This window comes from Oncorhynchus masou, unplaced genomic scaffold, assembly GCF_036934945.1.
Source record: "Oncorhynchus masou masou isolate Uvic2021 unplaced genomic scaffold, UVic_Omas_1.1 unplaced_scaffold_1377, whole genome shotgun sequence".
In the NCBI taxonomy this organism is placed as follows: Eukaryota; Metazoa; Chordata; class Actinopteri; order Salmoniformes; family Salmonidae; genus Oncorhynchus; species Oncorhynchus masou.
The window spans coordinates 150211-163180 of NW_027003680.1; the positions used below are offsets into that span (position 1 = coordinate 150211).

The 12970-nt window shown below is 48.4% G+C and overlaps 1 protein-coding gene across 1 annotated transcript; it reads left to right on the forward strand.

Annotated features, from left to right (window-relative positions):
• Positions 1-342: 342 nt before the first annotated feature.
• LOC135530549 (glycogenin-1-like) lies at positions 343-5921 on the forward strand (the record flags this gene model as incomplete). The annotated part of the gene is made up of 4 exons (XM_064958850.1): positions 343-562; positions 4813-4944; positions 5480-5625; positions 5758-5921. Coding segments are annotated over exons 1-4 (452 nt in total), but the record flags the coding sequence as incomplete, so codon positions are not given.
• Positions 5922-12970: the final 7049 nt, after the last annotated feature.

Sequence of the window (12970 nt, forward strand, 5' to 3'; positions counted from 1 at the left end):
TTAACTCTTATATATATATATATATATCATTCTGATCTTTCTTATTTAGATGTGTTTGTGTATTGTTTTGTCAGGTATCAAAACATAAACATTTTGTTGCACTTGCGACAACATCTGCAAAATATGTAATACACAACCAATAACAGATTTTATTTGATAAACATGAGTACAGTAGTCTGCTGGGTAGATTAGAGGAGGAACCAACCTTCTTAGTGATGTTAGCATAACCAGTAGAATCCGTTTACTTTAGGGGTGTGAGAGAGAGAGAGAGAGAGAGAGAGAGAGAGAGAGAGACAGAGAGAGAGAGAGAGAGAGAGAGAGAGAGAGAGAGAGAGAGAGAGAGAGAGAGAGAGAGAGAGACAGAGAGACAGGGTAGTTGTGCTCAATGGCGCATGCAGTACAGAAGTGGGTGTGTGCCTAGCACCGGTCACGTGGGCAACTGTCTCGTTCTGGTTCATGCGTCTATAAATTCTCCTTCTTATATGAAGTTGTTCCTTTCCCAAGTAAGACGCCGAGTCCATCAACAGAGTAGCTACGACTTGTAATAGAATCATGGCAGAAGGTACGTTGACATTTTGTAACAATCTTATCAGTGGACGATCTGGTTGAAGTTTCGCACTGTAGCGAAACGGGGGAAACAAAGTAACTATTCATGATTGTTCGGACTGTCAGTCAGTGTGTTACTAAGTATCCCAACTACAACAATTGGTATGAATGCCTACATGATTGGGGATGACGGGCACTTTGACAAACCTACAGCTTGGTTTGTTGTATCATATCAAGGAAGTGTAATCGTTGACTCAAGAACAAGAAAGTGGCAATGCTGACATTTTAAAATGGAGTCTCTTTTCCACCTACCATCAGCGCATGTTTTCTAATACAATCTTATCAATTCACGTTTTGCGTGTGTAATTGTGTGGATCACGGAGTAATTGTCGGGTCGTTGCATTTTTGCTGTTGATTATGTCGCGTTCAAAACCACTGGGAACTCGAAAGAAAACAACTATCTGATTTGTGAAAGGTGATCCCACTCTGAAGCCCAAGTCGTGAACTCTGGCCTCTTACTAGTTCCCACTTTCCAACCTGAAGAGCTTAGGTCATGAATATTTATCCGAGTTCCCTGTTGTGTTGACAGCACCATCAGTCTCGTCCTTAGTAGAACCATGTTCGCTCGTAGATTGCGCACTGTTCCTAGTGGACACGTCGCTGTAGACTACTGGAAGTGTCATTTTATTAATTGAATTAGTGTTCCATGTTAAACTCAATGTCCTGACTTGGTGACTCTCTGAACTTGAAGTACCTCCAGTGTTTTGTGACATTATATTCCTAAAGGCACAGTGCCTCCGCCAATGTGACAGTTATAAATGTATCTGGCAAAATGTCAATAGTGAAACCCGATGTCCAGTCTGTCCCCCATGATTTCCGAAAGTTGCAAGTCATCCCTTGGTCATCTGCCTTTCTAAGAGTGGTGGTGATTATTAAATCTTCATTTGTACTGAACACAAATACGAACGCAACAATGTCAAAGATTTTACTGAGTTTTACAGTTCAAATAAGGAAATCAGTCAATTGAAATTCATTCATTAGGCCCCAATCTATGGATTTCACATAACTGCGAATACAGATAGGCATTGGTCACAAACCTTTTAATAAAAATGAGTGGGCGTGGATCAGAACCAGTCCGTATGGTGTGACCACCATTTACGTCACACAGTACGACACATCTCCTTCTCATAGAGTTGATCAGGCTGTTGATTGTGGCCTGTAGAATGTTGTCCCACTCCTCTTCAATGGCTGTGTGAAGTTGCTGGATATTGGAACTGGAACACGCTGTTGTACACGTCGATCCAGAGCATCCCCAACCTGCCAATACCATAGTCCCACCTCCACCATGGGCCATCTGCAAACTGCTCGCCCACACTCGCCTCACACGTGGTCTGCGATTGAGGCCATTTGGACGTACTAACAAATTCTTTAAAAGGACATTGGGGACATTAGAAATGAAAAATCAATTCTCTGGTGGGCATTCCTGCAGTCAGCATGCCAATTGCACACTCCCTCAACTTGAAAAATCTGCGGCAACTAGATTTTGGGTAACCTTTTATTGTCCCCAGCACAAGGTGCACCTGTGTATTGATCATGCCATTTAATCAGCTTCTTGATATGCCTCACCTGTCAGGTGGATGGATTATGATGATAAATGCTTACTAACAAGAATGTTCACAAATTTGTGCCCAAAAGTTTAGAGAAGCATTTTGTGGTGATTTTATCAATTTCAGCTCATGGAAAATTGGACCAACACCAGGTGTTGCGTCTTCATATTTCTGTTCAGCTTCTGTGGGTTGAGGCCTAAAGGCCAGCAGGATGGCTTTATGTGAAACATTCATAGAAGCTAACTTTAGTGCCTATTGACAATAATATCTTCTGGCCAGTGGCGTTTTAAGTTTCCCCCGATGCTCCTTATGAACATTAAAACGCATCACCTTATGTTTCCAAACCTTACCGACAATATCTTTTCATATCAGCGAGAAATGGTTTTCTAAAAACAAAAAGTTGAATTACTAGGCACCTCTCCATGTTATATCGCTTGTTAGGACAACTAACAGAAGACTGAGAGCTGCATGTCCTAACGCCATGTCCTAACGCCATGTCCTAACGCCATGTCCTAACGCCATGTCCTAACGCCATGTCCTAACGCCTACCTGTGTGAATATACGGAAGACAGATGCCACGTCATTGACAAATACTGTTGGCTGCAACCGTTAAAACTGGTGACAACACGCTATATTTAGTGGAATTATTTTCATGTGATTTGAAAGTAGGGTGCTTTTTTTTCTTTTTAATTTTTTAAAATAACGATACCGCAATTGAGAATTGATTCATGTTTTAGATGGTGTTTTCTGGCTGCCAGAGCCAATTTCCCTCTAAACAGACGGACCTTGGACTATATAAGGAATAACATTAGGCTCTAGTCCATTACTGAACTAGTCTTTCTATGGCTGACGACTTGTATAGAAGGGGACCATATACAGTGTGTCATGTCGCTTATCAAATGGCATTTTTTCAAGTGTGAATTAAATGTGGCGAATAACAATGACTCGGAGGAACAGGCGTCTCACTACACTTGATGGCCAAGTTTTATTTGCTTATAATTTATCAGATATTTTCTTGGGAGCGGTACTACCAACTGGAGTGACTGCTGCAGAGGGGATTGTTCAGGACCAACTGGAGTGACTGCTGCACCCAGGGATTGTTCAGGACCACCTGGAGTGACTGCTGCACCCAGGGGATTGTTCAGGACCACCTGGAGTGACTGCTGCACCCAGGGGATTGTTCAGGACCACCTGGAGTGACTGCTGCACCCAGGGATTGTTCAGGACCACCTGGAGTGACTGCTGCACAGGGGATTGTTCAGGACCACCTGGAGTGACTGCTGCACCCAGGGGATTGTTCAGGACCAACTGGAGTGACTGCTGCACCCAGGGGATTGTTCAGGACCACCTGGAGTGACTGCTGCACCCAGGGGATTGTTCAGGACCACCTGGAGTGACTGCTGCACCCAGGGGATTGTTCAGGACCAACTGGAGTGACTGCTGCACCCAGGGGATTGTTCAGGACCACCTGGAGTGACTGCTGCACCCAGGGATTGTTCAGGACCACCTGGAGTGACTGCTGCACCCAGGGATTGTTCAGGACCAACTGGAGTGACTGCTGCAACCAGGGTTGTTCAGGACCACCTGGAGTGACTACCGCACCCAGGGGATTGTTCAGGACCACCTGGGTGACTACCGCGCAGGGGGATTGTTCAGGACCACCTGGAGTGACTACCGCACCCAGGGGATTGTTCAGGACCACCTGGAGTGACTGCTGCACCCAGGGGATTGTTCAGGACCAACTGGAGTGACTGCTGCACCCAGGATTGTTCAGGACCACCTGGAGTGACTGCTGCACCCAGGGATTGTTCAGGACCACCTGGAGTGACTGCTGCACCCAGGGGGTTGTTCAGGACCAACTGGAGTGACTGCTGCAGGGGATTGTTCAGGACCACCTGGAGTGACTGCTGCACCCAGGGGATTGTTCAGGACCACCTGGAGTGACTGCTGCACCCAGGGGATTGTTCAGGACCACCTGGAGTGACTGCTGCTGATTCACTGGCTTGTCAAGGCTGCTGATATTAACTTCCAGGGTTTAGATTTTGTCATTATAATAACAGGATTCTATTGTGTCCTTTGCCATCTTACAATCAGTCCATTGTTGATACTTGAGTTTATGGGTCATTTATAGACTTTCCTATTTGGCACAGTTGACGTGGAACCCTTGGCCATTCTGTGTGACGTGCTGACATTGGTAAAACAACCACAGACCGTCCCTCACTGAAGTAATATGTTAGTCTTCATACATAAAAAACACTAAGGCCTTTGTTTTGACACCCCAGTTATGAGATGGACCATTGAGTCAGGCTTTACAAAGTTGTTTTTTTGGGGGGGAGGGGTGTTTGAGTAGGGCGGGTTTAGACGACGCTGGTCCTGGAGTGCCTCAGGCACCTAATGGTTTTGATTTAATCAACCTGGAGGACCAGGTGTGTTGACTTTTAGTCAGTCACTGAACTCATAAATTAGCTCAGTTGGTCAAGTGTGGTACCTAGTTGGAACTAGGCACCACACCTGTACCCACAGCACTCCAGGAACATGGTTGCCTTCCCATGGAGTTGGTTATAGCAATGAAGTCATTTAACTCTGATGTATTCACATTGTTTTTAACCAAACAAAATGTTATTTCAGGTTTTTATTAATAAGTTATGTCCCCACTCAGACCAGGCTTTTGTGACTTTGGCGACCAATGACAACTATGCCAGAGGAGCCATGGTCCTGGGCAAGTCCCTGCGGAACCACAAGACAACCAGGAAGCTGGTGGTGATGATCGGACCCCATGTCTCTGACCCCTGCAAGTAAGAACCCCTTTCCACTTCCCAGGGACGACTGTTTTATTATGTCCTAGAGTGGCTGGAGCATCAACTGGTTAGTGTAACCTATGACCTTTCTAACGTTGGGAGTCAAGATCTGATCCTAGACCTTGTTGGTGATGATCTGGGGCTTGATCAAACATGATCTTCATCTCCCACATGTAGGATTGTTGGCATGATCTCTCGAAGCCCTCTCGCCAACATCTTCTAATCCAGGGGTTTCCCCCAACCTGTCCTATGCTGCCTTCTCTCCGCTCCTTCCTGCCCTCCTCCTCCTCCTCCTCTCCCTCCGCTCCTTCTCTCTCCCTTCCCGCCCCTCCTCCTCTCGCTCCTTCTCTCTCCTTCCTGCCCTCCTCCTGCTCCTTCTCTCTCTCCTTCCCGCCCTCCTCCTCCTCTCACTCCTCGCTCCTTCTCTCTCCTTCCTGCCTCCTCCTGCTCCTTCTCTCTCCTTCCCGCCCTCCTCTCACTCCTCGCTCCTCCTCTTACCACCAGGGAGTGCTTCTGAAGATCTTTGAGTACTGTTGGTGGATGTGTTGGACAGCGGAGACGCAGCTCACCTGGCCCTGATGAAGAGACCTGACCTGGGAGTCACCTTCACCAAGCTACACTGCTGGACCCTTACACACTACTCCAAATGTGTCTTCATGGATGCAGACACACTGGTGAGATAACACACGATACTCTGACCTTCAAGGACCCACACACACTGGTATGAGGGGGGGGGGGGGGGGGGGGTTCACCTGTATGTCCTCCAGGTAGCTACAGTAGAGTTCACCTGTATGTGTTTGTTGCAGGTGGTACAGAACATAGATGAGTTGTTTGACAGAGAGGAGCTCTCTGCGGCCCCGGATCCCGGCTGGCCAGACTGTTTCAACTCCGGCGTGTTCGTGTTCCGACCCTCCAGCGAGACGTACAGCAAACTGCTCCAGTACTGCGCAGAACACGGGCAGCTTCGATGGTACGTGTCAGATTTGAGTGATTTCCTTTCATTTGAGAATTATGTCTGTGATCAAAGGGATTTTCTTCACCCTCATACTGGAAACAAAATGGATGTCAGGGGTAGAATTTCCTGGAAACCAAATTTGTGGTCTATTTACTGAAGTGGCCAGGTGGCACGTGTCCTCTGGCCAACCGCTGGTACATGGTTTCTTTTTATTGGTCAACGGCAGCCAACCATTGATCACCATGTCACCAAAATAAGACCCTTGATATTTATTGGAAAGGAGCATCAAGCTCATCGTGACCTTTCACCCTGTGAAGTTCATCTGAACTTATTTGTTTCCATGGTCTGCTGGTAGGTCATGCAGCATATTGTAGTGTTTCCATGGTCTGCTGGTAGGTCATGCAGCATATTGAAGCAGTGTTTCCATGGTCTGCTGGTAGGTCATGCAGCATATTGTAGTGTTTCCATGGTCTGCTGGTAGGTCATGCATCATATTGAAGCAGTGTTTCCATGGTCTGCTGGTAGGTCATGCATCATATTGAAGCAGTGTTTCCATGGTCTGCTGGTAGGTCATGCAGCATATTGAAGCAGTGTTTCCATGGTCTGCTGGTAGGTCATGCAGCATATTGAAGCAGTGTTTCCATGGTCTGCTGGTAGGTCATGCAGCATATTGAAGCAGTGTTTCCATGGTCTGCTGGTAGGTCATGCAGCATATTGAAGCAGTGTTTCCATGGTCTGCTGGTAGGTCATGCAGCATATTGGACTAGTGTTTCCATGGTCTGCTGGTATTAAATGTGCTGCTTTTCCAACTATGTAGAGGCAATATGTGCAGCATTCCAAATATCTGTGGTATTTCCTATTGGGTTGTGGCTGGCCTCTAGCAGTCTGCTGTTCTGTAGGTTGGATGCTAGCAGTCTGCTGTCCATTTGTAGTGTTTGTGGTTTAACCATTTTTAAATAGCTCAATCCACATATGTCAAACGGGTCTTTGTCAACACAGGGTCCTGTCACGATTCCGCCTCTCTTACCCTGTGAGTTATTCTGAGGTGTTTTACGGGGTACAGGAGGGGGGTGGGGGGGGTGTGTGACTTTTCCTCTAAGTAAGGTCTTTATCAAGCTTAAAGTCTGAACACAGGGCCCTGTCATGACACTGCCTCTAACTCTGGGAGTTATTCTGAGGGGCTCTACAGGGTGGGGTTGAATTTGAGATGGGCACTGGCTGACATTAACCCTGCACATCCCGTGAGACCCCTGGTGAATGGTGACCTCTGTCTTGGCTACAGCCCCAGGCTGAAATGCTACCCTGTTCTTTACAGGCCACTACTTATGTCCAGGCCCATTTTAAGACTCGGCCTTACTACTACTGGAAATGGCTGCTATGCACGTCGTCAGTAGTCTGCTCACTGTCCGCTCGGCTTGCCTAAACATCACTGTTACATGAAGATCAGTCTGAAAGAAGTTGCTGTGAACAGTCTCTACAGGGCAGAATGTCGAGTCGACGACACGTTACTGGTTGCTGTCCTGATGGAGATGGGATCCACAGAAGTGGTGATCTGTGGCGCAAGTAGAGCTGTTGATTGAAAATCCAATCTGACTCATTGCAAGTGATGCACTCTGACTCCCGAGTGGCGCGCGGTCTAAGGCACTGCATCTCAGTGCAAGAGGCATCATTACAGACCCTGGTTCGATTCCAGGCTGTATCACAACCGGCTGTTAATGGGAGTCCCATAGGGCCGCGTATAATTGGCCCAGGCCGTCATTGTAAATAAGAATTTGTTCTTAACTGACTTGCCTAGTGAAATAAAAACGTGTAAAAATTGTCGCCGATTTGCAGGTTTCCTTGCAATCAGCTGGAAGTGTTTGCCGTTTGGTAGGCTCGGCCATAACGTGGAAGTGTTTAGGTAGGCTCGGCCATAACGTGGAAGTGTTTAGGTAGGCTCGGCCATAACGTGGAAGTGTTTAGGTAGGCTCGGCCATAACGTGGAAGTGTTTAGGTAGGCTCGGCCGCCAACGTGGAAGTGTTTGGGTAGGCTCGGCCATAACGTGGAAGTGTTTAGGTAGGCTCGGCCATAACGTGGAAGTGTTTAGGTAGGCTCGGCCATAACGTGGAAGTGTTTAGGTAGGCTCGGCCATAACGTGAAGTGTTTAGGTGGGCTCGGCCATAACGTGGAAGTGTTTAGGTAGGCTCGGCCATAACGTGGAAGTGTTTAGGTAGGCCTCGGCCATAACGTGGAAGTGTTTGGGTAGGCTCGGCCATAACGTGAAGTGTTTAGGTAGGCTCGGCCATAGTGGAAGTGTTTGGGTAGGCTCGGCCATAACGTGAAGTGTTTGGGTAGGCTCGGCCATAACGTGGAAGTGTTTGGGTAGGCTCGGCCATAACGTGGAAGTGTTTGGGTAGGCTCGGCCATAACGTGGAAGTGTTTGGGTAGGCTCGGCCATAACGTGGAAGTGTTTGGTGGCTCGGCCGCAACGTGAAGTGTTTGCTCGGCCATAACGTGGAAGTGTTTGGGTAGGCTCGGCCATAACGTGGAGGTGTATGGGTAGGCTCCGGCCATAACGTGGAAGTGTTTGGGTAGGCTCGGCCACTGCGTGGATAACGTGGAAGTGTTTGGGTAGGCTCGGCCATAACGTGGAAGTGTTTGGGTAGGCTCGGCCATAACGGGAAGTGTTTGGGTAGGCTCGGCCATAACGTGGAAGTGTTTGGGTAGGCTCGGCCATAACGTGGAAGTGTTTGGGTAGTCGGCCGCAGTGGAAGTGTATGGGTAGGCTCGGCCATAACGTGGAAGTGTTTGGTAGGCTCGGCCATAACGTGGAAGTGTATGGGTAGGCTCGGCCATAACGTGGAAGTGTTTGGGTAGGCTCGGCCATAACGTGGAAGTGTATGGGTAGGCTCGGCCATAACGTGGAAGTGTTTTGGGTAGGCTCGGCCATAACGTGGAAGTGTTTGGGTAGGCTCGGCCATAACGTGGAAGTGTTTGGGTAGGCTCGGCCATAACGTGGAAGTGTTTGGGTAGGCTCGGCCATAACGTGGAAGTGTTTGGGTAGGCTCGGCCATAACGTGGAAGTGTTTGGGTAGGCTCGGCCATAACGTGGAAGTGTTTAGGTAGGCTCGGCCATAACGTGGAAGTGTTTAGGGTAGGCTCGGCCATAACGTGGAAGTGTTTAGGTAGGCTCGGCCATAACGTGGAAGTGTTTAGGTAGGCTCGGCCATAACGTGGAAGTGTTTAGGTAGGCTCGGCCATAACGTGGAAGTGTTTAGGTAGGCTCGGCCATAACGTGGAAGTGTTTGGGTAGGCTCGGCCATAACGTGGAAGTGTTTGGGTAGGCACGGCCATAACGTGGAAGTGTTTGGGGAGGCTCGGCCATAACGTGGAAGTGTATGGGGTAGGCTCGGCCATAACGTGGAAGTGTTTGGGGAGGCTCGGCCATAACGTGGAAGTGTTTGGGAGGCTCGGCCATAACGTGGAAGTGTATGGGGAGGCTCGGCCATAACGTGGAAGTGTATGGGGGAGGCTCGGCCATAACGTGGAAGTGTATGGGGAGGCTCGGCCATAACGTGGAAGTGTATGGGGAGGCTCGGCCATAACGTGGAAGTGTATGGGGGAGGCTCGGCCATAACGTGGAAGTGTATGGGGGAGGCTCGGCCATAACGTGGAAGTGTATGGGGGAGGCTCGGCCATAACGTGGAAGTGTATGGGGGAGGCTCGGAACCAAAAATCCAAACTCTATACAGACCAGCATACTGAAGGTGGAGTTGACTACACTAGTCGTGGATCTTCTCTCCCCTTCCTACCTGCAGAATGACCAATGTATCATTTTTTTCAGCTTTCTGGTTTGTAGCGGTTTTCAGAACTTTCCAAACGCCCCCCTACCCCCTCCCCTTTGTTTTGACACTGCTACTACTCTGGTTATTATCTATGCATACTCACTCCACGAATGACCTGGACGACCCGGTCTCCCCACACATTGACTCAGTACCGATACATCCCCTGTATATCTTGTTGTTATGTCATTTTCTTGTCACAAATTTTTTAAATTTGAGTTTATTTAGTAAATATTTCTGGAACTACATTGTTGGTTAGGGGCTTGTAAGTAAACATTTCATGGTAAGGTCTACTACACCTGTTGTAGTCAGCTCGTGTGAGCGAATACCATTTTGATTTCTACCTGAAGTAAAATTCAATGTGGGTCTTCAGGCAACCTGTTGGCCATTTATATAAATGGAGCCGGCATCAGCAGTATCTCTTTCTCTCTAATGGCACTTCAGCGCATTCAGAGAACATCATGGTGAATTTAGCAGGTGTAGACTGAGAACAACGCGCTCTTTCATGGCAGACTTGTTATTATAGTGTTTTATAGCGTTGAGACCCAGTTTGGGAAGTCACTTTGTTGGAATGGAACTAAATGTAACTATTTGAGGGAGGGCAGGCTTGAAGAAGTAGTTCTGGTTTGTACTGATTAGTCATCAGGGGACACATAGTAATTGAATTGTGTATTTTACCAAGCTTGTTGGTACTAACGTGTCCTCATCCACAATAGGAAGACTTAAACTGGATATTTTAACGCATGTTTGTACATGCTACAGTTTTAAACTTCGGAAAAATAGACTTTTGGGCCTATTGCAAACAAAACGCACTGCTTTGTGTATGTTCTCTGCAATAACACATTAATAATCCCTTTTAAACAGGAACATATTGCAGTTCGTCTGGCTAACTCAATAAAGCTAGCAGCAGTCCACCCTCATCAGAACCGTGAAGCAGCTCTGTCTATGGCTCAAATATTCCATCTATGGTTCGGGACACCAATTAGTTTGCTTAATAGTGCCACATGCTTTCAAGAGCAGACTCGTTCTGGCGGACTGAAGTGACTGTTGGCAGGAATCTAGTGTCTCTGTCTGGGTCGGTATCACACAGGAGAATCTGGTTTCTCTGTCTGGACCGGTATCACACAGGAGAATCTGGTGTCTCTGTCTGGACCGGTATCACACAGGAGAATCTGGTGTCTCTGTCTGGACCGGTATCACACAGGAGAATCTAGTGTCTCTGTCTGGGTCGGTATCACACAGGAGAATCTGGTGTCTGGGTCGGTATCACACAGGAGAATCTGGTGTCTGGGTCGGTATCACACAGGAGAATCTGGTGTCTCTGTCTGGACCGGTATCACACAGGAGAATCTGGTGTCTCTGTCTGGACCGGTATCACACAGGAGAATCTAGTGTCTCTGTCTGGACCGGTATCACACAGGAGAATCCAGTGTCTCTGTCTGGACCGGTATCACACAGGAGAATCCAGTGTCTCTGTCTGGACCGGTATCACACAGGAGAATCCAGTGTCTCTGTCTGGACCGGTATCACACAGGAGAATCTAGTGTCTCTGTCTGGACCGGTATCACAGGGAGAATCTAGTGTCTCTGTCTGGGTCGGTATCACACAGGTGAATCTGGTGTCTCTGTCTGGACCGGTATCACACAGGAGAATCTAGTGTCTCTGTCTGGGTCGGTATCACACAGGAGAATCTGGTGTCTCTGTCTGGACCGGTATCACACAGGAGAATCTGGTGTCTCTGTCTGGGTCGGTATCACACAGGAGAATCTGGTGTCTCTGTCTGGACCGGTATCACACAGGAGAATCTGGTGTCTCTGTCTGGACCGGTATCACACAGGAGAATCTGGTGTCTCTGTCTGGACCGGTATCACACAGGAGAATCTGGTGTCTCTGTCTGGACCGGTATCACACAGGAGAATCTGGTGTCTCTGTCTGGACCGGTATCACACAGGAGAATCTAGTGTCTCTGTCTGGACCGGTATCACACAGGAGAATCTAGTGTCTCTGTCTGGGTCGGTATCACACAGGAGAATCTGGTGTCTCTGTCTGGACCGGTATCACACAGGAGAATCTGGTGTCTCTGTCTGGGTCGGTATCACACAGGAGAATCTAGTGTCTCTGTCTGGACCGGTATCACACAGGAGAATCTAGTGTCTCTGTCTGGACCGGTATCACACAGGAGAATCTAGTGTCTCTGTCTGGACCGGTATCACACAGGAGAATCTAGTGTCTCTGTCTGGACCGGTATCACACAGGAGAATCTAGTGTCTCTGTCTGGACCGGTATCACACAGGAGAATCTGGTGTCTCTGTCTGGGTCGGTATCACACAGGAGAATCTGGTGTCTCTGTCTGGACCGGTATCACACAGGAGAATCTGGTGTCTGGGTCGGTATCACACAGGAGAATCTAGTGTCTCTGTCTGGGTCGGTATCACACAGGAGAATCTGGTGTCTCTGTCTGGGCCGGTATCACACAGGAGAATCTGGTGTCTCTGTCTGGGTCGGTATCACACAGGAGAATCTGGTGTCTCTGTCTGGACCGGTATCACACAGGAGAATCTGGTGTCTGGACCGGTATCACACAGGAGAAACTAGTGTCTCTGTCTGGACCGATCAGGAGAATCTAGTGTCTCTGTCTGGGCCGGTATCACACAGGAGAATCTGGTGTCTGGGTCGGTATCACACAGGAGAATCTGGTGTCTGGGTGGTCTGGAGAATCTAGTGTCTCTGTCTGGGTCGGTCACACAGGAGAATCTGGTGTCTCTGTCTGGGTCGGTATCACACAGGAGAATCTGGTGTCTGGACCGGTATCACACAGGAGAATCTAGTGTCTCTGTCTGGGTCGGTATCACACAGGAGAATCTGGTGTCTCTGTCTGGACCGGTATCACACAGGAGAATCTAGTGTCTCTGTCTGGACCGGTATCACACAGGAGAATCTGGTGTCTCTGTCTGGACCGGTATCACACAGGAGAATCTGGTGTCTCTGTCTGGGTCGGTATCACACAGGAGAATCTGGTGTCTCTGTCTGGGTCGGTATCACACAGGAGAATCTGGTGTCTCTGTCTGGACCGGTATCACACAGGAGAATCTGGTGTCTGGACCGGTATCACACAGGAGAATCTAGTGTCTGGTCGGTATCACACAGGAGAATCTAGTGTCTCTGTGGATGGGTATCACACAGGAGAATCTAGTGTCTCTGTCTGGGTCGGTGTCACACAGGAGAATCTGGTGTCTCTGTCT